This window comes from Meles meles, chromosome 15 (assembly GCF_922984935.1).
Source record: "Meles meles chromosome 15, mMelMel3.1 paternal haplotype, whole genome shotgun sequence".
Lineage (NCBI taxonomy): Eukaryota > Metazoa > Chordata > Mammalia > Carnivora > Mustelidae > Meles > Meles meles.
This window is the reverse complement of record NC_060080.1, coordinates 26,332,966-26,359,261: the sequence shown is the minus strand read 5'-3', so window position 1 is coordinate 26,359,261 and position 26,296 is coordinate 26,332,966. Positions and strand designations below refer to the sequence as shown.

General features: G+C 43.1%; 1 protein-coding gene across 1 annotated transcript in view; it reads right to left on the bottom strand.

The window, feature by feature from the left end:
- Nucleotides 1-4,690: 4,690 nt before the first annotated feature.
- TTC27 (tetratricopeptide repeat domain 27) overlaps nt 4,691-26,296 on the bottom strand; it is a 179,306-nt gene continuing 157,700 nt past the window's right edge. Inside the window, exons 17-20 of the mRNA XM_045979984.1 lie at nt 15,716-15,913; nt 14,325-14,436; nt 10,533-10,633; nt 4,691-4,920 (exon numbers count right to left, since the gene is read on the bottom strand). Of these exons, the coding sequence (XP_045835940.1) occupies nt 4,798-4,920; nt 10,533-10,633; nt 14,325-14,436; nt 15,716-15,913 (534 nt within the window). The 3' untranslated portion in view covers nt 4,691-4,797. The remainder of the gene's footprint in view (nt 4,921-10,532; nt 10,634-14,324; nt 14,437-15,715; nt 15,914-26,296) is intronic.

The following is a 26,296-nucleotide window of genomic DNA, read 5'->3' as shown; positions in this document are numbered from 1 at the left end:
TGACATGTATTTCTGTTAAACTGTCTCATTTCCAAACCACGTCTGCAGGGTGCCTGGGTGGCTCAGTCAGTTAAGCACTTGCCTTCAGTTTGGATCATAATCCCAGGGTTCTGGGATTGAGCCCCACTTCTCAGCAGGGAGCCTGCTTCTCCCTCTGCCTTTGCCTCCCTACACCCCTGCTCATTCTCTCTCAAATAAACCAATAAAATCTTAAAAAAAAAAAAAAAAAAGAAAAGAAGAAAGAAATTCTACATGCATTTTCTGATCGATGTTGTCCTAACATCTTTGTCTGTGGATGTTGACAGGCTACAGAGTGGTTAAGGGCTTCCTGAAGCCCCAGGGCAGCACAGGCTTTGAGCCGCCCTCCTCCGACCGACCGGGAGCAGCAGTAACTTCTGCACGTCCACAGATACTGACGTTCACGTGAGCCCTCAGTCTGGAAAAAGTTAGCAATGCATGGGTTAGCTCCTTAACAACATCACCGTGATTTACTTCCTCCCACCCCTTTCTGGCAGTAACACCATCAGAGACTCAAACATGGCTGATCCTTACCATTCAGAAGACCTCTTTTAATACTATCAGTTTTCCGCCTCCAAGTCCTTGGCAGGAGTCCCCTTCCATAGATCACCATGCTGGCACCGGGCCGAGAGATGGTGTGGTTGACTCACAGGTCACTGTGGTTTATAAGAAGTCAGAATAATAAAAAGGAAGACAGGTCTGACATCACTGGCAAGGGAAAACATATGAGTGCCGTGCTAAGTGAATTAGAGCTAGCTCTGAGTGATGCGGGAGGGGTAAAGAGCCCAGCCCAAGGATAAGGTCCACAGGAAAAATGCAACTGCTCTACTGAGTCTAAAAAGTTCAAAATTGACATTAACTTGTTTACCCGAAAGCCAAAGGAAAAAAAAAAAAATCTGCCCAAGCGAACTCCTTATTAATCACTTTATTAACGAGGGGGAAAGAAAAGGAGCTTTACGATAAAGTAATGAGGACACACAGTGGGCACACGCGCGCACACACACACAATGCACACACAATTGCTCTTGAATTGGTTTTGCTACAAGCCGCGTATACAGGGTAAAGAGTACCTCTTTGTCTACTTGAGCTACTGCAATTAAAAAAAAAAAAAGAAAAGAAAAATTTCAAGATAAGCTTGGCTTTATAATTCATTGGGTGAAAACCTAATGCAGCTACAATTATTATGAGGCCTTGGTCTGTGAAAGACCCTATAAGAGTTAAAAGCAAGCCAGCACGACCTTGAGCCCATAGGGATTACTCTTTTATTAGTATAGTCTTGGGATTAGTGGAAATGTTTGTCTAATGAATGCAGCTACTATATTTGAGCACATGCCTGAATAAGCTACTTGTTGATTGAAACCTATCTATTTATAAGCACTTCTGCACGTTGGGAAAAATCCATCTGTATCGCCACAGCATGGCGCCCGCCCTTTGAATAAAGGCTCTTTGCCATTTCACTATAGGGCCTGTCGAGTGAACAGGCAGAAAGGAAGTGTCTTGCATCTACTTAACAGGTTTTATTCCTCACTCTTGGCCTGTAAAGTAGAGTTACCTTATCTAAACAGTGATTTAGATTGATGTGGATGTTAAGAAAACAGAAGTGGAAAAAAGTACTTTTCATGAGACTCACCCAGGGTTCTAACTTGGTAGATTTACCACAGTTTGGATAAATGGTCGCAAAGAGCCCAAATGAACCCTCCCTTTGCTTATGTCACAGTCTTTGAGTGGCGTCTGGAATGTAGGTGCATTTACTTACTACACCTACTCGGTATCATTTCTTCCTTAAATTTCTGCTTATGAATAGCACCCTGATAGCACGTCCAACAGAAACAAGCAAAGCGTTAGGAATAGCCTTGATCCACAAATAAGTCAATGCTCTCAATGTTTGGGATCCCCTTAGCACACTGAGGCTCCATCTGAGGAAAGGCCAAGCACTCACCGTAGAAAGGAACCTCAAAGTCCAACTCAAACTCCAACTTCAAGTCCAAGTTCTGCAGTTCTGTACCCCACGAGCACTTGACACACGCCCCATGGCTCTGCTTCCTGGACTCAGCATCAACTCCCTAAACTTCCTGAGTTTGAGGTTTAGGTATAGAGAAGGTATTTCTTATTCCGTTGGGGCTTCACTCCTCTGCAGTTAGGGCCCCCATTTACTATGCGGCTTCTTTGGAAACAGGCTAATGAAAACTTTACTGAATTAAAAAAAAAAAAAAGGACTATAATAAACTTTACAGACCACAGGCTATTAAGAACTGAGATTTCACAGAATTTCTCTCCTTGAAGAACTTTATAAACAATGACAGGCAAACATTCCAGGCATCCCATTGTGATAAAGAGAAGACAGAAATCAACTGACCCCTAGAAGCTTCTTCTAGCCCTAACATAGCAAGTAGAGAGAGCTCTGGCTATTTCTCTTTCCAGAGTCTGAGAGCTTTAGTTTCCCAGTGGTATCACAGACCTACGTAGTGCCTAGCGAGAGCTCCATAATTTGTAGCTATTGGCATGATTCTTCATTCATGCTATGAATGAACTCAATAAAGAATCACATCTTTTGGGCACCTGGGTGGCTCAGTGGGTTAAGCCTCTGCCTTTGGCTCAGGTCATGATCTTGGGGTCCTGGGATCGAGTCCCGCATCGGGCTCTCTGCTCGGCGGGGAGCCTGCTTCCTCCCCCCCCCTCTCTGCCTACTTGTGATCTCTGTCAAATAAATAAATAAAATCTTAAAAAAAAAATCACATCTTTTATATTCTTCTAGCTGATGATGCACAAAAGTAATGCCAACAACAAAAATAGTGATACTCGAAAACCAAAAGCTGAAATTTATAAAAAGATGTTTGGAAATAGCAAATATTTAAATCATAATATAGCAATACAAAGCATCAAAGACCCTCTAGTAAGTGAAACACAGCATTTTAAAGATACTGTGTTTCTGACTCTGCAGCTGGGTGAAAGTGCTCTAAGAGATGTTAAAAGCTTGATGGAAGGTACTGTTATCACCACATTCACTTTCCAGATGAAGAAATTAAGTACCTGAGTGTTAAGTATTAAGTGTTAGCCAGTGAGGTTTTGGTAAAACCCCAACTTTTCCTGCCTTACCATAGTACCTCCCCATACATTTTCTTCAGTTATGTTAAACATTCACATAAGTAAGATTATTAAACATAATTAGCAGGTCTATGTCTTTAAAAGAAGACATTTGAGAGCTCTCCTTTTTGTGGGATCATTCCAAGATAAAAGAGGGTGCAGGGCACCGTCCTGGAGAATTTGACTCAACATAGCATTTGAGAACAGGCCTGGAAGGAGGCGATCCTTTTGTGATAACTCAGACTCACTCCTGTCTTTCTACCTTGAAGCCAAAGGCAAACTGAGAACTAAAAACTTTAATCCTTGGAAACTCTTCATCAATCTTCCATTTGATTCCTGAAATTTTTGCCCTTCCAAGTATTTGTCTATCCATTTTCCACTGGGGATCACAGCTGGGTACGAATAAAGAATTCATCTTAAAACCTCACTCACTCCATCCATCCATCCATCCATCCATCCATCCATCCATCCACTCACCGACTCTCCAACAGCTTCCGTAAAAGATTTGAATGGACATTTAATGTTAACTCAGGCTACTAGCTCACTTTACTGGTCTTTCTCATAGCTACTATGTCTCCTGTAAAACAAACTGCTTTAGGGCAGACATTAACTTTTTTTAGAGTAGTATACTAGAAAAGAGAAGCAGGTGGTTAAGGAAAGGAAAAGCACTAGTAAGCATTTGTAACTAAAATTGATCCATCAAAGCTTTTGAAGGCTTTTTTTAAAAATGTTCAGAAAACTTGTATTTGTGGAGTATGCATTCTTAAATTTTCAATGGCAGCTGAAACTCACAAGGAAGCCAGAGGTAAAAATTATTCAGATTTTATAAATGAGAACATAGATAAAAAGCAAGGGTCCAGTGAGTTATACATGGGACCCAAAATTCAGCAACCCAAGCCAAGACTGAGAATTCCTCACTATGACTATGGTAGTGAGATTATTAAGCTCAGTTGTTGCCTTCAGTGTTTGTTTCCACAGACATTTTGCAGAAAGCTTTTTACTTTAGCATTTCTGTGATATGGCACCATTTATGGCTGTCTTTACTTATAATAACCTTATTAAACAACCATCTTTAGAGCTGGCAGTCTACAAAGTGAGGAGGGTCAGTCTGCTTAGTAGTGGTTAATGGCCCAATCAAAATTTCAGTTATATCATTTTTTTCTTGCATTTTCTTGGTTTAGAAGCTAACATATGCCCACATTTCTAATTTAGCCAAACATATCTTTCTGACACAAATACTAAATCTCAAGAAGGAAAAAGATTTTTGCCATTCAATCTATCCTCTTATCATTTTTGGATAATCATGCAGCCGATCTAATGATTCCACAAACTTGCAGTGTGCCGGTATTTTTTCCTGTTGCAGACTAAGTCTTTCCAAAGGATTCATTTTAGGCTGAGAGAGAATAAACCCTATGCTAAAAAGCAAACTATAATTTTTTGCTCTTTGGGCTGAAATACCCCGGCACAGAACACAGAAGAATATATTGAATTCAACAGCAAGTAAGCCTAAAGAAACAGGGAAGTTTTAATTAATGCACTTTGGAAGGTCCAAACATGCAGAAAAATCACAAAACAAAAATGGCAGCCATTAAAGGAAATTTATTTAAAAAAAAAAACATTATCTTGTGTTTTAGATACATAGGTATAAGAGAAATTCAGACGGCGAAAGCTTTCCAGCTACGGTTCCCAGGATGGTCAGTACTGGTTTCGAAACTGGTTGCTTAGGCCTTGCAGCTCTGTGACGAGGGCGTCTATTGCTGCTGCTTCATCAGCTAACTCCGCGGAAATTTCTCCACTTGCCACATCTGTAAAGAGTTGCTGCAACATAAGAACAAAGCAGAACGATCAAAACGATGACAACTTAGTTAAAATAAAATACGTACAGAGGACAGAATTAAAAATTCCGTTTCTAGTAATACCACATGATATTAACAATGGTTAGTGTTTGTTCCATTCACCAAATTGGAAATGCACAAGCTGCAAAGTCAAACCAGGCATCGAAAACACGCCTGAGCTGGCAAATTCAAATGAGTTCTGCTCTTCAAAATGGTTGCCCTGAACACTGGTTATTCATTTTTTTTTTAAAAAAAGATTTAATTTATTTATTTGTCAGAGAAAGAGAGCCCAAGCAGGGGGAGTGGCAGGTAGAGGGAGAACCAGGCTCCCCGCTGAGCAAGGGAGCCCAATGCAGGACTCGATCCCAGGACTCTAGGATCATGACCTGAGCTAAGGCATGACCTAAGGCAGACGCTTAACCAACTGAGCCACCCAGGCGCCCTCTGGTTATTCATTTCAATGTTATATGATGGTTTCAGGATGAATGGACATTTTTCATCCCAAAACCCCCAAAACCCCAAATCTGTTCATTGTGTATACAAAGTGAATATATTTTTTCTTTTTTTTTTTTTTAAAGATTTTATTTATTTATTAGACAGACAGAGATCACAAGTAGGCAGAGAGGCGGACGGAGAGAGAGGGGGAAGCAGGCTCTCTGCTGAGCAGAGAGCCCGATGCGGGGCTCGATCCCAGGACCCCGAGATCATGACCTGAGCTGAAGGCAGACGCTCAACCCACTGAGCCACCCAGGTGCCCCCAAAGTGAATATATTTTACATTCAAGCTCATACACATCATACCCCCTTTATGCTAATTATTGGAAAATTAATTATTGCTTAGGACTCAGAGGCCACAAAGATTATCAGGATTTGGTAAAAGCAAAGTCCAGCATATTAAAGTAAAAATAAATGTGCCCTCTTCCTGTAAAAGGACTTGCCTTGGGAGGCACACTGCTACATACTTTGGTAAAGCTGCCATAGCAGAGGCATTCTGGAGAGCTCTCCACCCGGAACCGCCTGCTGAGCCAGGACAGGCACCCAAGAAAATGAGCTTCAGGATTTTATGACCACACTGTGTATGTGTGGGTATGTTGATCAGAAATGTAATTTACTGGGCGCCTGGGTGGCTCAGTGGGTTAAGCCGCTGCCTTCGGCTCAGGTCATGATCTCAGGGTCCTGGGATCGAGTCCCGCATCGGGCTCTCTGCTCGGCAGGGAGCCTGCTTCCCTCTCACTCCCTCTGCCTGCCTCTCTGCCTACTTGTGATCTCTCTCTGTCAAATAAATAAATAAAATCTTTAAAAAAAATGTAATTTACTCAACACACTACCTGTCTTTTTTTTTAATTATACTATTTATTTATTTGAGAGAGAGAGAGAGTGCGAGCGCGTGTGCACACATGCGTGTGAACAGTCGGGTAGGGAGGGCACAGGGAAAGAATCACAAGACTCCATGCTGAGTGCGGAGTCCAACACAGGGCTCGATCCCAGGACCCTAAGATCATGACCCAAGCCAAAATCAAGAGTGAACCGCTTAGCCAGGCGCCCCACTATTTATCTTTTTCATCAGACCTGCGTAGATGAGTTGCTTACCATTACCATATGACTATTTACTGTCACAACCATAGATGATAGGACATAACAAATGTTCTGATAGTTATTCTAAAAAGAGAGCCCCAGAGATGTTTTGAGTGACGGTATGATCACTGGGACAAGCTTAGAGTTTCATGCAGTGATTTCTGGAGCCAACAGCACATCAATATTCAGCAAAGATCTGTTACATTACCGTGCAGTCACACCGTGCACAGCATTTTGTACGAGACTGACTTAAGAACTGTTACAACGTGATCAATAGAGAAAACACCTTTTAGAAAAGTAACCTAGGGCGCCTGGGTGCCTCAGTTGGTTAAGCAGCTGCCTTTGGCTCAGGGTCCGGGGATCAAGCCCTGGATCGGGCTCCTTGCTCAGTGGAGAGCCTGCTACCCCCTCTCCCTCTGCCTGCCACTCTGCCTACTTGTGCTGTCTACCTCGCTCTCTATCAAATAAATAAATAAAATCTTAAAAAAGTAACCTAGACTCAGATAGCAAATTTTATTTTTTTTTCTCTTAGCTTTTTTTTGTTTGTTTGTTTGTTTATTTACAGCATAACAGTGTTCATTGTTTTGGCATCACACCCAGTGCTCCATGCAGTACGTGCCCTCCCTATTACCCACCACCTGGTTCCTCAACCTCCCACCCCCGCCCCCCGCCCCTTCAAAACCCTCTGGTTGTTTTTCAGAGTCCATAGTCTCTCATGGTTCATCTCCCCTTCCAGTTTCCCTCAATTCCCTCTCCTCTCCATCTCCCCATGTCCTCCATGTTATTTGTTTTGCTCCACAAATAAGTGAAACCATATGATACTTGACTCTCTCTGGTTGACTTATTTTACTCAGCATAATCTCTTCCAGTCCCTTCCATGTTGCTACAAAAGTTAGGTGTTCGTCCTTTCTGATGGAGGCATAATACTCCATTGTGTATATGGACCACATCTTCCTTATCCATTCATCCGTTGAAGGGCATCTTGGTTCTTTCCACAGTTTGGCGACCGTGGCCATTGCTGCAATAAACATTGGGGTACAGATGGCCCTTCTTTTCACTACATCTGTATCTTTGGGGTAAATACCCAGCAGTGCAATTGCAGGGTCATAGGGAAGCTCTATTCTTAATTTCTTGAGGAATCTCCACACTGTTCTCCAAAGTGGCTGCACTAACTTGCATTCCCACCAACAGTGTAAGAGGGTTCCCCTTTCTCCACATCCTCTCCAGCACACGTTGTTTCCTGTCTTGATAATTTTGGCCATTCTAACTGGTGTCAGGTGGTATCTCAATGTGGTTTTAATTTGAATCTCCCTGATGGCTAGTGATGATGAACATTTTTTCATGTGTCTGATACCCATTTGTATGTCTTTGTTGGAGAAGTATCTGTTCATATCTTCTGCTCATTTTTTGATATGATTATCTGTTTTGTGTGTGTTGAGTTTGAGAAGTTCTTTATAGATCCTGGATATCAACCTTTTGTCTGTACTGTCATTTGCAAATATCTTCTCCCATTCCGTGGGTTGCCTTTTTGTTTTGTTGACTATTTCCTTTGCTGTGCAGAAGCTTTTGATCTTGATGAAGTCCCAAAAGTTCATTTTCGCTTTTGTTTCCTTTGCCTTTGGAGACATATCTTGAAAGAAGTTGCTGTGGCTGATATCGAAGAGGTTACTGCCTATGTTCTCCTCTAGGATTCTGATAGATTCCTGTCTCACGTTGAGGTCTTTTATCCATTTTGAGTTTATCTTTGTGTACGGTGTAAGAGAATGGTCGCAAATTTTATTTTTACTAAGTATTACAGTGCTTGCAAATCATCATGAATCTGCATCACTCCCCTACAAACTAAAGAGGAAAGAGAGAGAAACTGGGGCTTAGAAAGAATGGATTATTTGCTGAGGATACCAAAATGTGCAAATGGTAAAGTCTGTCCTGTCTCCAGGCTTTCTGGCATTTTCCCCAACAACCCTCATGCCCACTGCAGCAGATCTGTGCAGTGACCCCGGTGGGGGGCGGGGTGGGGAGGATGCACTGGATGATGTCAGGTGAGTCTCTAGGCTCTAGGAGTTTATTTCCATGAAATCCCTGGCCTGGAAAGAAAAGATCAGAGACTGGTACAAACCAAGCTTACTACAAGCTATTTAATAGAGCTATCTGATTTTGTTTTCACTATTTAAAGTGCTCTAAAAAAGTGTTTGTGGGATCCCAATTCAGCCGAGCAAATCCAATCTGTTTTTTAAAAAAATTGGAAAAGCATATGCTCTACTACAAAATCAGAGACTCCCAAATATTCTAACAAAAACATGGTTTCAAAGGAGGCGCGGGGAGGCAAGTTTTCCCAGTTGGGATCTAATGAGAACAAAATCTAACCCTAGATGATGCTCTGAGGCCTCCTTTTCAATGTTGGGCAATCTTCCACAAAAGGGAAGACAGGCAGTACCTGCACAGACTAGACTACTTAGGTAGGTACAGATTTATGTAAAACTAATAACTTACAAGGAAAAGCTTTGCACAGAGATGAGGGAAATAGTAGAGAATCTCCTGAGAAAAGAAACAATCATAGGCAGTGATCCAACCAAAACTAGGAAACCTAGTTCCCCATTTGAGAGGGAAAGTCACAGGAAAAGCCTGCTACCTTGACCTTCTTTGAGCGCTCGTGCAGTTTTCTGAGAGATACAAAATTCTGAAGTTATCCTATCAAGCTGGGAGGAAATATGGTTCTTCCTGGTATATTACAGAAACCGGGTTCCAGTTTGCAGATTAAAAAGGATAGTAAAGCAAATTAATAATCTGAAGAGGCAAAAATGATGCCCTCATCTGAAAAGATCAAGCAATTAATAAAAAGCCATACATACTCTGGGAAGGTTTTTACATGTGTCCGGAAGTGACCTTCACCTGTCATAGACTTGCCCTCAGAAGTGTTAGAATTCATTTACAACCCAAGATTAAATAGTGAAGGCAAGCAAAAATGAGAAAAGAAAGCACTGAATCGTGCTAGAAACTATATTCCTTGGGGCACCTGGGTGGGTCATTTGGTTGGGCGTCTGCCTTCGGCTCAGGTCATGATCCAGGGTCCGGGAAACAAGCCCTGCTTCTGGCTTCCCTGATCTGCTGGGAGCCTGCTTCTCCCTCTGCCTGCTCCATGCTTTCTCTCCCTTGCCAATAAATAAATAAATTAAGAGAAAAGAAGAGAAAAAAAAGAAAGGAAAGGAAAAGAAAGAAAAAAGGAAAGGAAAAGAAAAGAAAAAGAAAAAAGAGAAACAAAACTATATTCCTTTACAGTTTGCTTCCAGAGGTATAATCCACACCTAACCACGCAGATCTCCCAGGCTCCGCCCCATACCTGACCGGCCACAGGCAGACACTCCGGGCTCCAAACCAGTTCCCTCAGGGATTCTCAGGCGTCCCCTGCCCAGCGCTAGTTCACAAGGTGGCATTTGTAGATCGACGGCAAATGTTTCAGTTGTCAAGCCCGAGTCACTCACCTACCTTAGTCTCTGTGAAACCCATATACCACCTGCTTAATAGTTGTCTCTAAATCAATTTTTTAAACTTAAATAGAAGTCCTTCTTTTTTAGAGGAAACACTGCATTACTGTAAGTGAAACATAAGCAATAATGTTTATGAAGATGTAGGTCTGAGGTGCTAGTTAAACTTTCTCTAACATGTGCTGAAATAAATACACATGAAAATCAAAAGTCCAGCCGCCTGCTCCCAGTGCCAAATATGCCACACTCTGGAAAAAGTGACAATCAGGAGAAGAGCATTGTTTTAATTTAAATTCAAGAAAGCAGCAGAGTTACGTTATAGATAGTAATTTCAAAGATTCCCAAGTTACCCAGGTGAAGGGCGGTCTAGCCATGGGGCCCATAATACCCCCACCGGTACAACCGACCACCTGGGGCCGACATCTAAACCGTCACGTGGCCCGAACACCACCCCTGATGTAAAAGAAGAATTAAGCAGCCCCTCATGCCACAGACCGTCTTTCCCGGGGCCCCGGGGTTAACTCACACCACACTCTCACCTTTGCCTTAGACAACAAGCCCTGCAAATTGAGTCGAACTGAGGAAAGCACCTGCACAGCCTCCTGGGGACTGGACTTGTTTTTACTGAGTTTTATAGCCACTGCAACATAAACACGGGAGAAAACAGGCGTTAAATGCTGCTAACAATCATTTACAAGTACCCAAAACAATTACTTGATTAGGATTTTATAGTACAGACTTCGGGAATATTCCCACATGAAAGATTGTGTTTTGGTAAAAGGACAATTATGTGCATAATTCCCTGCACTGTCTTTCTTCACACTTACTGCTAACCGGAGAATTCTGAGGGGAAGTAGGTGATTTTTGGTAAGTTACAGATCACTGGGAAGAGACTCTAAACACACACACACGTGAAATTACACAAATCTAACTGAACACAAGGTGCACGGAGGGCAAAACCAGAGGGAGCAGATATTTCGTGTGGCTCCCCAGGGCACCAGGTCCCTAATGGGGACTCACAGCTGCCAATGACACCAGCCCAGTGAAGTGACATCGGGTATTTACAGCTCAGTTCTCACTGCATTCTCCTACTCAGGGTTTACTCCCCATCCCAGAAGAAGTAGCTTCAACACCTACGTGCTTGTGTTTGGCGAAGTGACCACACCCAGGCTCTCAGGTGGCTGAGTGGCACTTGGCATCAGCAGGGAGTGGGAGAGAACCGAGTCACTCACGTGTGACAATCCCGCCTCCCGCGAGCCGGAGCCCATCTTCCTAAACGGCGAAATCATGCTAGCACAATAATCCTGGCAGAAGGCCTTACTGTTAATGCTTCGTTAGAACAAGTGAAGAGCTCTGTAAAAACACAGCACCTGACGTCTCTCCACTGGTTTGTGTTTTTGTTCTTCTAAATTATGCTTGCCACAAAGCACACTGATGACCAGATCCTATTTTAAAACTACATGAAACAGTGCAATGCTGAAAGTCGCTTAGTACCCCAGACCTTAGACCAGGAATGGAAAACAGCTGTCTCTCTTGCATGTAAACTCTCATCAACGGGTGAGGATTGCCTGTGCCTGGCAAAATCACTGTATCATTAATGAATATCTTCCATGGTTGGTGAGAACCAGGTTTGACATTCTCATTTCAAAATAATTATTAGACTTTGACATTTCTCAGCTAAGGGTTAAAGCAATGCACGGTCACCAACAATGGGCAACTCGTCTTCAAAGGGCACAGTCAACCTGGAGGCAGGATTATGACGTCTATGTCCCTGAGAAGAACGTTGTAATTACCACAGCTGGGGATCGCTGGCCTGTTAAATATGTAGGAACATATCAGAAACAGCCGTGACTCTTTTTTTAAATCCTTATTTTCATTCTGGAAAGAAATTAAGAAAAAAATAGAGCAAAAAGACAAAAACACTATTACACCCCTCGCTCAATCCCATTTCCAAAAAGCACTAGAGACAAGGGTAAGGGTTCTAGAAAGGGAGAGAAATAAAATGCTATTTCAAATCAGCAGGAAATCCAAGAGAGCAATGCCTCCTCCAGGCAGATGCTAAAGTGCATAACTATTATTTTGAAAGTCCCTGGGAGGCAAAGAAGGACCCAGCTTTTGCCCACCCTTTCCCAGAAAACAGAATAGCAGAAACTGTAAATGAGTAGCCCCCAGACAATACAAATGGGTACAAAATGACAACACTGTCACAGAAAGGTCTCAAGCCCTATGTACAGACATGGCAGTGTCTTTCTTCCAAAGTACACGGCTACTCTTCAAAATAGGAGCCCAAAAGGGAGAAAATCATGCAGAGAGTTTTTTTAATGTTACATTTCTGTTTTCAGAATTGAGCACGGTGGACAACAGCGTTGGGGAGAAAGATTAAAAAAAAGAGAGAGAGAGAGGACAGAACAACAAAGACACCCAGCTCATTCCTCAACTGAGCACTGGTCTACAAAAGCAACAAAGAGAAGGTGAAGTTTTATCTCCATAAATCTAAAATATCACCAGAAACTAAAGCTAAGCATCCACTCACAGATGCTTAAAATGCTTCAGGAACACCAACATCTAATTTGTTAAAGTCAGAAGGAACTTAGAATACAAACTTATTTTTCTCCCAGTATTGCCCTGATGAAAAAATGGTGCCCAAAATAGCTTAAAAACAACTTTTAGCACAAAATGAGGATTTTATTCCCACGGTACTTATTTCTTTACCCTGTGCATTGATATTTGACAGGTTTAATAGCATTACTTAGTGATAACAGAAAGTATCTTGGCTTTGACTGTTACAAAGCTAGCTGTTCACAGAAATGTTTAGGGATGGTGAGCTCCAGTAGATAAGATAAATTCTTCCAAGGAGATTGCACCTTGCTGTAATTATGTACATGATACACCTAGGTATGGGTTTCCTCAAACATGGTACTGTATTCACAAAGGTCACAGGCATCAGGGCTGAACTCCATCTGAGCCCACCCACCATGAGGCCAGCACAAGCCGCACGAACTGCTGCCACATTCCACAGGTCTATCAGCAATGACCTCCACCTTGTCTACTCTGAATTTCGGCTGGACAGAGTTCAGCATGTCTCCCTGATCTGTCAAGGGGTAGAAGGGTCAGATAACTGTATATTTATAACCTTTTTGCCAGTGATATCAAAGAATGTAAGTAGATTATCAACTACTAAGCCCATTTCTAAACTATTCGAATATTCTGTGACTTCTTTAGAAACACAAACTTTACTCTTGTTCTCCATTTTTCTATTTTTAGTTTTGAGTGCCTCATCAGACAGCTCAGCTCCTCTACCCTAGAAGGAACAGGGTTGGGGTGAGAAGATCAGGAATTTACATTTCAACCAGGTGCAAGATACTTTTAAGTGTTTAAATATGTCTTCATTTATTCTAAGAAGAAGGTAGGCATTACCCCCATTTTACAATGAGGGAACTAAGGTTCAGAGGAGTTAAGTGATCTACCCAACACCACACAGCAAGTACACGGCAGAGCTGGTTCTGGAGTTCAGGTCTCCCTGATTTCAAGGGTCTGCCCTTGTTGGCTCCCCAATACTGTAACTGTTAGTTGCCAGAAAAGTTAGAAGAGGACTTTAGGATAGGTTCATAGCTCTGTGATTCAGTTCTTAACACAGTGGCTTCATTATTTTATTTCAACTGCATTCCCAGGGCATCACACATCCATACTCAATTCTAAATATAAAAACACATTATTAAATTTAACTGGCATATTTTTCATTAGTGCAAATAATGAAAAGGGGCCTTTATCTGGAATATACCCAACAGGCATGCAACCTTATATGTAATGTTATCTCTCCCCTCAAATATCACCCACTTAAATTTCCGAAAGGCAGGGATAGGATTATATTTTTTATTTCTTTCACATATGCCATAAGTCTTTGTACATTGCTATTCTCCAGAAATCTATGTATTCTGGAGAAAAAATATTTTCATTTATAAAGGAAGACTACAAGTCAAGAAATGTTGACAGATTTCCTTAATACTACACAATCAACACAAACAGACGGTGTGCGTGAAAGTCAGATGCAGCTGGGAAGGTCCTTCCCATCTTGAAAGCTCCTAATACTGGTCACTTACACTCGAACGGTATTTAAGTTTCTGTCCTTCCTACCATTCCAGCCTCCATTTGCTCCTATCGCTCCAAAGTGCTTACCCAGTAGCTGGTCTTATAAAGATTCGCAGCACGAAATACGGCTATATAACGAAATAATGTGAACTTATCTGTAATGGAACTTCACTTTTGACAAACTATTTTTCAGGAAAAATACAGTAAGATGTGGCAGGAATATCGAACGTTACATCAAGTACCATGTGCGAGTCCTAAGGCTCTGTGCACCACTTCCTGAAATGACGTCATGTCTTTCTCCCAACAACTGGACTGTGTGTCACACTTGTATGCCTTAGAGAGATACTGGAACGCCTGAGGACAGAAAAAGAACAGTGTTCAGAATAACAAGGAGAATTCACATTTCCAACTCAGTTTCCTGGAGGTCATGTGGAACTAATTTCAACTTGAGAATCGAGCATCTGTGTTATGCAGCACGATCTTTATTATTCTCATCAAAGAAGGGGTATAGACGCAATCAAGTGGATGTATCTGGACAGAGAAACTTCCCTCCAAACAGAGAAACAGAGATGCCAGCTTTGGAAATCTAGAAGAACGGCACACACCTTTCCTCAGCACCTGTAGCCATCAGCTTAAGAGCCCGGTTGAAAGAATGAGGCATGAACTTGATAGCCCCTACAGAATCACCCAGGGGTGTGTGTACTCACAGAAGTTTAAAACACTTTTACAGCCCCATCCCTGCAGACTCTTGAAGGAGAAGGCACCAATCAGAGAATTCAGACTCCCCTTGAGTCCATACATGCAAGAGCACATCATTCAAGAAGAAGTGGAAGGACAGAAAGTAGGAGTGTGTGCACGCGTGCGAGTGAGTGTGTGTCCCCGGGCTGACAAGCAATGGTGGAAGCCAGCTGGGTGGACTGCGGGGAGGAGAGACGGCCAGGAATCCCACAGATGAGCTGGACTGCAGAGAACTCCAAACTCACGCAAGGAGTACATTTGATTTGTTGTGGATGTTTTGAAAAGAACAGACAACAATGATTTCAACCTTGGAAACTCTGGGGGCTCCTTTGGGTTCTAAGATAAGAGGCCAAAGGCATAAGTTGAGTGTAACTGGTGCTCTCGTGCACTTTCAAGAAAGGGGCAGGGTAACCTCTGTAAGGCCTTTTGTGTTTAGACTTCAAAGCACTCCTTCCATGGTCTTATCTAGTGCCTTTTTCTCTTTCCCTTCCATGGCCCCCATCTCAGATCTAAACCCTCTTTTGTCGCTGGGCCCCATCTACCTCGGTCTTCAGCAAGGAGCCTGCAGAAAGGGCTGAGAGTAAAGCATGTGAACAGCTGCATGCCGCAGCTCCAGTGGGGGAGCAGGCTGGAGAGACCCTTTTGCAGGAAATGGAGAACAATTATGTATGAAAAATTCATGGAAAGTAAAAAAGATGAATGCTTACAAGTCTTAACCTGCCTGCCATTCAAAGTGCTTACGTTAAAGATTCCGAATAAAGATTCAGAAAACCTGAGCATATCCATCTTCCTTTTTGAGCTAATTTAATTCTTCCCCCAACCATCAAAGGAGGAGATCTGCTACACGTAATTCAAATAAAAGGCAAGCTCCCGCGAGGGCTGAAAGAGGACTTACCTTTTCAATTTCATCAGGCTTTTCACTCTGCCCATTTCCATACACTGCGGCATATAACCTCCAGATTTCTCCATCACTCGTCACTCTTGAAGTCACTCTGCCAAGTAACTCCAGCAGCTTTCCTCTGAGGGCAGTTGCGGCATCTCCACTTCGATCGGTTACCCCGTCAACCACTGCCCTGACCAGAATTTTAAGGACCTTAAAAAATGCACAGAACAAACTGGTAATCTAGAAACAACAAAAAACAATAACAAAAAACAAGGGGCTACCATCACCATTATCAAGGAGAGTGATGGTGAAAAACCTTGAGACCCACTGGAATATCACCTTTACGCTTTTTAAAAATAAACATGGGGGCACCTGGGTGGCTCAGTGGATTGGGCCTCTGCCTTCGCCTCAGATCATGATCTCAGTGTCCTGGAATTGAGGCCCAAGTCGGGCTCTCTGCTCAGCGGGGAGCCTGCTTCCCCCCTCTCTCTCTGCCTGTCTCTGTGCCTACTTGTGATCTCTGTCAAATAAATAAATAAAATCTTAAAGAAAAAAAATAAACTTGAAGCCATGCTGAACCACTCTCTAGAATCACATGCTGATTCACCTGGGCTCCCTTTTAAGGTTCCTTAGAGGGCATGAAGCCTTCTCATTCTGAGCACTCTCACTGAATGCTCTGATTGACACCTGTAGCTTTTAGGAATGTCAGCTCAGACTCATGGTCCTTTTTACACACAGCAATAAAAATGGACAAGAGGGGGCGCCTGGGTGGCTCAGTGGGTTAAGCCTCTGCCTTTGGCTCAGGTCATGATCTCAGGGTCCTGGGATCGAGCCCCACATCAGGCTCTCTGCTCAGCAGGGAGCCTCCTTCTCTCTCTCTCTCTGCCTGCCTCTGTCTACTTGTGATCTCTCTCTGTCAACTAAATAAATAAATAAAAATGGACAAGAGAACATTCAATTGTGTTTTTTCTTTCTCATTTGGACAAGATACCTTATCTCTGCCTGTAAATTCACATTACAACCCTATATATGTAGTTTTAATTCTGAAAACATGGAATTCTTATTACAATCCCACTCATGGTTTTTTTTTTTTTTTTTTTTTTTTTTTTTTTAAGATTTTATTTATTTACTTGACAGACAGAGATCAGAAGTAGGCAGAGAGGCAGGCAGAGAAAGAGGAACGGAAGCAGGCTCCCTGCCAAGCAGAAAGCCCGATGCGGGGCTCGATCCCAGGACCCTGGGATCATGACCCGAGCCGAAGGCAGAGGCTTTAACCCACTGAGCCACCCAGGCGCCCCCACTCATGGTTTTAAATCTAAAAGTAACAAGGCAGAAGAGACTGTATGGATATGCACTACTGTCAAGTGATCACTCTTCAAACATTTCAAGGATTAACACATTTTAAAAGGGATGGTCTATTAAAATAGTTACTGTCCAGTACAAATAAAGCCTAAGTTAGTAATACTTTGCTTTCTCTGGGATCAGACAATTGGCCCAACGTCCCATCCTCTCACTTTACCCATAGGAGGAGATGGGGGAGAGAACTTTAAGCTTTCTTGCCAATAAAAATGGAGAGTGGCTGTGCAGGTTCTGGAGAAGAGAGTATGTGTGGATATTTGGTGGTGTGTGAAGGGAACAGAAGGGTAAAAGGGTAAGGAGGCGGCATGTCTAGATGAACAGGGGCAGGTAGGGCGACGGGAATTTCAGACAGGTAGACACCAAAGCCTCTACAAAATTCACAGGCAGATGTCACAAGAAGAGAGTGGGACCTTGAACAGGAGTGAAAGCAGTGACAAATGTCTTCATACTCTCTACCTTTTAGTTCAGCGGTCAGTTAAATGAGCTTACAAGAAAGTTCTATAAGGAGGACCAGATAATAGAAGTCATTCCTGGCCATGAGATACTGCCTAAAGAGATTCTGTTGGTTAAAATCAGATTACAGATAGAATCCTAGGGAGCACTACACTTAAAGGAAGGTAAACAGGAGTCTATGCATAAGCAAGACTAAAAAGGAGTCCACGGGAAAGACGGAAAGACAGGATAAAGTGATATCATGGAAACCAAGGAAGGAGGAAGTAACCAAGAGCACAGCTACAAAGTTTAGGGCTGGAAGACTCTGACGAATTCAGCAATTACAAAGGATTAGTGACTGTATTCAGAGTTAAAGCCAGAAGAAAGACAAGAGGCTTACAAAGAGAGAGAAAAACATGAAAACCAAGACAACTATTAGCATCATAAAAGACAGAAAGTAAAAAAAGACCCCAGTCATAGTAGCCTATGTATGGGCATAGGATGTTAATAGAGAATATTCATTTAACCAAAAACTTTAATGTAAATATACTGGGAAGATAAGAAAGAGAAGTAGCACTTGGGGTGCCTGGGTAGCTCAGTTGGTTGAGCATCTGACTCCTGGTTTTGGTTCAGGTTGCGATTTCAGGGTCATGAGATGGAGCCCCACGTGGTGGAGCTCCACGCTCAGCTCGCTCCCTCTCCCTCCCCCTCTGCTCCTCCCCACCACTTGTGCTCTCGTGTTCTCTTAAATAAATAAACGAATGAATGAATGCATGCAGGAATGAATGCATAAATAAAATCTATTTAAAAATACATCCTTCAAAAACCAAAAAGAAAGAGAAGGAGCAGAGATGTTGATATAAGGGAGTTAGGTCCTTGATTACTACAACGGTCAACAGATAATACCTAAATTTGGTTAATAAAGAGTAGCAGTGTATACATTATGAAATATAGAAATGGACAAATGGCAAAAGAAACACTACATACTATATACTCCTTTAGAGAGCAGGATCTTTAGGACTAGAAAGGGGTAGAGCAGGAAACTGCTATATTTTGTTATAAGCCTTTGACTACTATTTAAGTTGTATATATGTATGTACTATTTTCATAAAATAAAAATTTAATTTAAAAATAGAATAAAAATAGAGAAAAGGCAAGAATAAACATTAAATAATTGGTAAAAATGAAACGAAAAATGAAGGCAACCTGACTACTGATTTATTAGACTTTAACATAATGTCCTCGGCATGTGCGGGGAGGGGCTATTGATAAAAGAGGGCTGGTGAGGGCTCTGGGAGAGCGGCAAGGCAGTGATCTCACTCGTGCTCCAGGGGCTGGTTACACAGGTGTGTTCCCTTCATGCAAATTCTTGTGTTTACTTATGATCTGTATTCTTTTCTATACATAGACTGTATTTTAATAAAACATTATTTTAAAAATTATTTCCTGCAGTGAAGAAAGCCATATACAGTAAAGGGAATAAACAGAATGATTAAAATACATTAACAAATGGAGTTGATTTGTAAACCTAAAAAGTGGTCTTAGAATGATAACAGAATAACTTTTTAAAAACCATTAATTTTATAATTTACTAGTAATATCCCCATTTTCCTCCCACTAACTAGTGAGAAAAATCACATTCTAGTTATTCAGACTGACTACAAAACAGTAACTTTGAACACATATTTAAACCCTTCTTTAAAAAATTAATACTTAGTGGGGCGCCTGGGTGGCTCAGTGGGTTAAGCCTCTGCCTTCGGCTCGGGTTATGATCCCAGGGTCCTGGGATCGAGCCCCATATCGGACTCTCTGCTCAGCGGGGAGCCTGCTTCCCCCCCCCGCCCCCCCCCCCCCACCGCTCTGTCTGTTGCTCTGCCTGCTTGTGGTCTCTCTCTGTCAAATGAATAAATAAAATTTTTTTAAATTAATACTAGAGAAAAAAAGGAATAAAGTAAATATTTGTAACTTATAAGGAGAAAAGCCTGTTGCAGTAGAGTTTCTCTGATTAAGTGAATCACCAAGCAATACAATTTCCTCTTGGGCAGTCTATAAAGTTTGTCAGCATCACATTCCTTTGCGTTACCAAAATCTACAGAATTTGTTGCCGAAATCCGCTATAAATGCAGGGACTATGACACTGGTAAACAGCAGTGATGAGGACGGGTCTTCAGCCTACTACATCATAGAATTGTTGTATCAAGGAGTCAACGTACAATATAAACCTATAAACTATTATGATGATCATTGATCCTCAAGTTCCTTTACTCCATCAGAAGTGGACAACAACAACAACAACAACAATAAAAGAAGTGGACAGCAAAACCCTCATTGTTAGCTCACTCGCCATGTGCCCCTAAATTTCCTTTTGGTTCAAAAGAGACCTAAAGAAAAACAGAATCCGTCACCATGGTAGTTGCCCTCAATACCTCCCCACAACCTCCGCCATGAGCATCACTATGTGCCAAACCCTGCGTGGAGCACATGACCAACCTGATCACATTTGGTTCTCACAGGGACCCCAGCAGGCAGGTACTTCACGTTACAAATAAACTCAAGGCAAGAAAGGCAAAATGTACTTTCTCTGGGTCCCATAGCAAGTGAGGCACAGAGGTTTTAAACGCTAGTGGTATTTGACTCCTGAATTTTGATGGAGATGATGGGAAGACAATAATGGTAGATAACATTTTCAAATATATATGTAAGAGAGACAGAGACAGAGAGACGAAGAGAGCATGTGAGCATGCTCGAGAGCCAGGGCCTCTATGAAGGCACAATCTTCCTGACAGTCCTGTGAGGAAGGTGTTCTTATTATCTGCATTCTGCAGATGCAGACACTGCAGCACAGAGGAGTCAAGTAACTTGGCCAATGTCACACAGCTGGGGAAGGCACAGTTGGATCTGAACCCACAGTCCAGGTCCTGGGTCTCGCCTCAAGCATTCGTTGCGTTCATTGACAAGGTACAGCTCCTTATTCCTGTTATTGCTTCCCTTCTAATAATAAATTCTTTTATACTGGAAAAAACTTCTCTTTTATGAAATATGTATACTAGTGACTCTGATCATTTCATTATTTCTTTGCCAAATCTTGAGTAGACCAAAAACAAACAGGTTTTTGTAGTTTTTATTTATTTTTGTTACTTCCCCAAGACATCAGAGCCAATAAAAAATAGAAAGGGAAAAGAAAATTCCCAACCTCAAGCACTACTAACACTGCAGTGAACTTCTTCTAATTTTTTACTATGCATAAATTTTTTAATACTATGTAAACAGTCTTATCTTCCCTATTATGTCATGGAATTTTTTCGTGTTTTCATATACTCTTTAAAATAGATCATTTTAATAGATTCAAAATATTCCACTGGGTTGACAGACGGCAGTCTGTTTAACAATTTCCCTGTAGTCAGACAAAGAAGCTGCTTTCATGTCCTGCCACTGATGTTATTACAATGATAAATAACACTTCACTGCGTATCTAGGTTAGATTTCCAGAACAGGAGCACCTGGCTGGCTCACTCGGTGGAGCATGAGATTGGTGTCTCAGGGTTGTGAGTTCAAGCCCCAACTTGTGTGTAGAGGTTACTTAGAAAAACAGAAAATTGTTAAAAAAAAAAAAAGAAAGAAAGAAAGAAAAGAAAAAAAATTCCAGAAACAGAAGTACAGAATCAAGGGAATAAACATTTTAAGACTCCGGTGGTGAGTCTGATACTTTCTAAAAGGGCTAAATCAAATTAGATCCTATCAGTGGTATATGAAAATGTGTCATTTCATTGAATACTACCAGCACTGGGCAGATCATTATCTTTTAAATCTTTGACATTTTGTTCTACTAAAGGAATATGCAGCTATTTTTTTGTATTTTATTTCTTTCATTAGTTAATGCACTTAAGTCTCCCTCTAAACGTTTGCTGAGTAAACGTATTTCTCTTTAAAGCTACTTAAATGTTTTCTTAATCTGTATTGAACTCACTTGTTCCCAGTGTGAAAAGGGCTTTACTGTTTAATCTTCATTACGGAAACAATACAGCCCGCGAGCTGATGTACTAATCCACTGCCTGCTCCTCTTTCTGAACCCAACACCATACATGGCTTGAGACAGGAGAGAGCGGATGAGCCTGAGGCAGAAGCAGCAAACACGTGAGAAGCCATGGGGGAGAAGGCAGCGGAGGGTGGAAGGCTGCCGGGTGCCCATGTCCACAGGTGAGCGCTCTACACGCCGCGTGCCATCAGCACGGAGACACTGCCACACCGCAGCCCCAGCCCAGGGCAAGCGGGGGACCTGCGGGCACAGCAGGGCAGAGCACCGGCCGCCTGGCGGGCCCTCCACCTGCGGAGGTGGTTAGAGGGCTACTCAGGAACACGGGCACGGGAAGAAAGCAGCGCCTGGCAGAGAACAGGGAGGCTTCCTGAGGAGCCAGACCACCAGCCAGTGGTGGGAGGTGGCCGTCGTGAAGGCACCCAGGGGTGAGGTTCCCCTAAGGTCCAGACTCACATGGAAGGGCACCAGTTAGCCCCTCCCACCAGCACGTATTATCAGTGGAAAGCCAAAATCCTCCGGGGGATCATGAGCCAACGGAGAAAAAAAGAAGACATCTGAAAAGTGCGGCCATAACGAAATAAAAGGAATGGTCTACACGAGAAAGATTTAAATGGTCGTGTGGAGGAAAGCTTGTTACCTTGTCTCCCTAATACATACTCTTGGGAAGAAAAGAAGGAAAACCAAGGTGACAGTGAGACCCCAGGGGCAGCAGCACATACAGGGAAGGAAACAGAGGTTGGGCTGGAGGGGCTGTCACCAAAAGGGGCTTGTCTCCCTGGCTGTCACCAATGAGATGAGGAAGCCACAGCTGGTAAGGTAAGAAGCGCAAAATTCTGGAAGCCAAGTGAAAGAAGCATTTTGTGGAGGAAGGGAGATCTGTGGGGTTCGACATAGCCAATAGGCTGAAGAACTTGAGGACTGACGAGTGTCCCCTGGAAGTGGCAGGAGGGACCTTGCCAACAGTGCAGTTCAGTAGACGGGGAGAGAAAGCCTCATCGGCTTGGGCTCCAAAGAGGCCGGAGGAGGGCACGCGGAGTCCATGGAAGGCGCTTCTCCTCCAGAGCTAAAGAGCTGCAGAGAAATGGGGTGGCGGCTGGGAGATGTGGTTGTGCACAAGTTACTCATGCGCACTTGGAAGGACATTCGCAGACTAGAGCAACAGATAAGTGCACTCCGTAGTACTGTCCCACTTGTCATGTAGTGCAAGTTCTAGAGGCGTCTTTTAATCCACAGTGATTATAAGGGAGGACCAACTAGCCTTTTTATCTGAAAACTAATCCTAACAGTTTACTCCAAAGATGATTCTTCAGTCTGTGTTTACTTTCCTCAGGTTCTGGACACCCACATGGTAATCTAATGAGAGTTCAGAATCCTCTTTCCAGAACGTGCATATCCACATACACAAGTCTTTTTCACAGTGTTGCCGGTCACATCACAATCTCCTAAAGCCCAACAGTGGATCCTTCTTAGAAATTCTACTTTGTAAGAGAGAGACAGAAAAACCAAGACTCTTTAACTACAGAGAGCAAGATGATGGTCACCAGAGGGCGGGGGGCGGGGGGGGGGGTGCCGAGATGGGTAAAACAGGTGGTGGGGATGAAGGAGGGCACTTGTGATGAGCGCCGGGTGCTGGACGGAAGTGCTGAGTCACACCTGAAACCAATACAACACTGTATGTTAACCATACTGGACTTGAACAAAAAAGAGAAATCCTAGTTTGTCCACCATGGCAGGGGATTCTGGGCTTCTCTCTCAATATTGCACATGACTGAGTTCTATCTGAAAAGCTTTATTCGTTTTCCATCCACTCCCTCCCTATTCTTACTATCTCCTTCGTCACTTTCAGATGTTCAAACATCTGGTGTTGTTGGCTAATGGCAAGGCCTTCACACGATGAGTGGCGACATCTCTGGCCTTGGTGTGGCTTTGTGGACGTCACCTCTGCCACCACAACCGCCCCCAGTGAGGTGAAGCTGGGTGTCGGGTGCACTCCTGGCCTCTACCAATGCCACTAATCTCGCAGGTATTGCCTTCTCCCTGAAAAGGGAACAGAACAGTTGTGGTGGGTCAGCTGTGGTGAATTTGCATCTTCCCCAAATTCATGTCTAAACAGAACTTGACAATGCGATCTTCTTTCAAACACATATAATTTGTGGATATAATTAGTTAAGATGAGGTTATACCAGGGTTAGGGGTTGGGGTTGGCAGGGTTAAAAAACAAACAAACAGAGGTTATACCAGATTCGGGTGTGTCCTAAGTTCAGTGACTACCGTCCTTCTAAGAAGAGGAGAGGACACACGGAGAAGGTGGTGCAGAAGCAGGGGAAGAGGTAGAGACCGGAGCGACGCCACCACAAGCCAAGTAATGCCAAGAGCCACCAGCACCCAGAGGAAGCAAGGAAAGACTGTTCCCCACAGCCTTCAGAGGGAGCACGGCCTGGCCAACCCCTTGATCTCAGCCTTCTTGGCTCCAGAGTTGAATGGTGAGAATACACTTCTGTTGTCTGGAGACACCATGTGTGTGGTAACTTGTTAGAGCAGCTGCAGGAGACTAAGCCGGGAGTGTTTAGTAGAAAGACCCAGAGCACACCGGAATCACTGAAACAGTCTCTCCACAGGGCACTTCCCCAGCTTCTCCTAATCATCTTCCAGGTTCAGTTCAAGAAGCACCAAATGAACGGCTGTCACCTCACAGCCTGTCCCTTCTAGGGATGGTGACCTCTGGCACCCCACTCCAATGGCATCCTTCCCCCATGTGTAGAAGTTTCAAATATCAAACCTCTCAAACTTTTCTTTCCTGGGGTATGGCTTTTGTGTCACGATTAAAAATGGTTTCTCCAACCCCAAGCTTGTAAAAAGTATTTGCCATACTTTCTTTTCTTTCAGTGCTTGTATGGTTTTAACTTTTTTGGTGATGATGATGATGATGAAGATGAAAGCGGCCACACTCAGAACACCTGTATGTGCCAAGCACTGTTTCAAGCCCTTTCCAGAGATCAACTCCTTTACTCCTCACCACAGTCCTCGAGAGGCAGGCACTATTTTCATCCCCATCTTACAAAAGTGAGGCATAAAGCGATTAACTTCCCCCAGGCCGCAGGGCTGCAGGCGGGTGGAGGTGGGCTGCAAGCCCGGACTGTCTACCCCCAGAATCTCTGCTCGTATCTACAGTGTCATCCTCGTTCTCAGGGCACTCCAATTTCAGTATCTGATGCAACTGAATTTACTTTAGTGTAAGCAGTGAGGCAGAGCTTTAGTTTTTTATCCCAGATGCTTGGCCAACCATCCCAATACATATTGAATATTCTATTTTTATCCCACAGACTTAAAATGTCCTCTTTTTCATGGACCACATTCTCGTAACTTACTTGAGTCTGTTTCTGAATCCACTGTTCTGTCACATTTCATTCCTGTAGCAGATAATAGCTCTTTATATAATAAGGGTATTATTAGCTTTTAATCTTTCTTATTCGTTACAAATATTCCATCACATACTTTTTAAATATGGTCATAAAAATTCTTTCAAGTTTTCTTTTATTGCTTTAAAGTTCAGAAAATTTGGGAAGTATCCATTTCTATTCCCGATTTTTTTATGAGATGAATAAAGAGTTTGCATAGAGTTAGTCCATTTGGAATTCATTTGATGTATCATAAAATAATCTAAGTATATTTTTTAAGCCTGGAGGCTTAGAGGGATTTCATTCTCATCGCTATAAACAGCCTTAAAGCTCCTCACATCGTCCCCAAACCAGCGCCAGGCCCTGGATGCCCTGCAATGACCTCTTAATCTCTCACTCACATCTCTCATTCATTTAGGTGAGCCAGAACTTTATTCTCTATCCTAAGCCTCTCTCTCCCCTCTGTCCCAGACTGTGCCTAGGGGATGTGGCAGCAGAGAATGACTGTGGGGAGCCACCTCCAGACCCTGAGGAGAGTTCATGTTTCCTCACATGGACGAACAGTGATTCCAACATACATGCTGAGAAATCCCCACAAAGAGAAAGCCCGAACTATTCCCTTCCCCAATACTAACCTTGGAATCCTTGGCCAAGTCTCACCAAAATCTTGGCCAAAAGCACAAGGTGTTGGCCCTTTGCATTCTGGAGGTCTTTAAAGCCGGAAGGAATGGGATTGCCTGAAGTCCAGTTACAGAAACTTCCAGGAGGGCTCCAGGCCAGGAGTGAAGCCATTTTCTGCCTCCCGGCTTGGCTACCTCCCTGCTCCACTTGGAGCGCTTCACAGGATTTGCTCTGTTTCCTGGCCTGATAACCCCGACCCTTGGCTTCCCCAAACCTTGGTTATCGCAGTGAGGTAGGCAGTTTAATATTTGTTTTTTCACGTCTTCAGGGGGGAAAAAAATGTCTTCGATTGTGCGAAAGGCATGCCCAGGCTTTTAGGTTAAAAAGACCAGACTTTGGGCTTCAAGTCCTGGCTTTACGACCACTTGCTCGCTCTGAAACATGAGACTTACTAGTTCACCTTGCTAAGTTGCAGATACCTCAGCAAAAAAAAAAAAATGGAAATAATACTGACTTTACGGATATAATTTGTGTAAGATCTATCCATGCCCTCCCCTCTTTTCTTTCAGGCAACAGCTAGCCGCCACTCGCTGCAGGACCACAGTCTGGTTGGCAGGCTGCCACAGTGCCCGTCAACACCACCTCCCCCCTTCCCAAAGAAGACACCAAAGAGAGGGGCGCCTGGGTGGCTCAGTGGGTTAAAGCCTCTGCCTTCGGCTCAGGTCATGATCTCAGGGTCCTGGGATC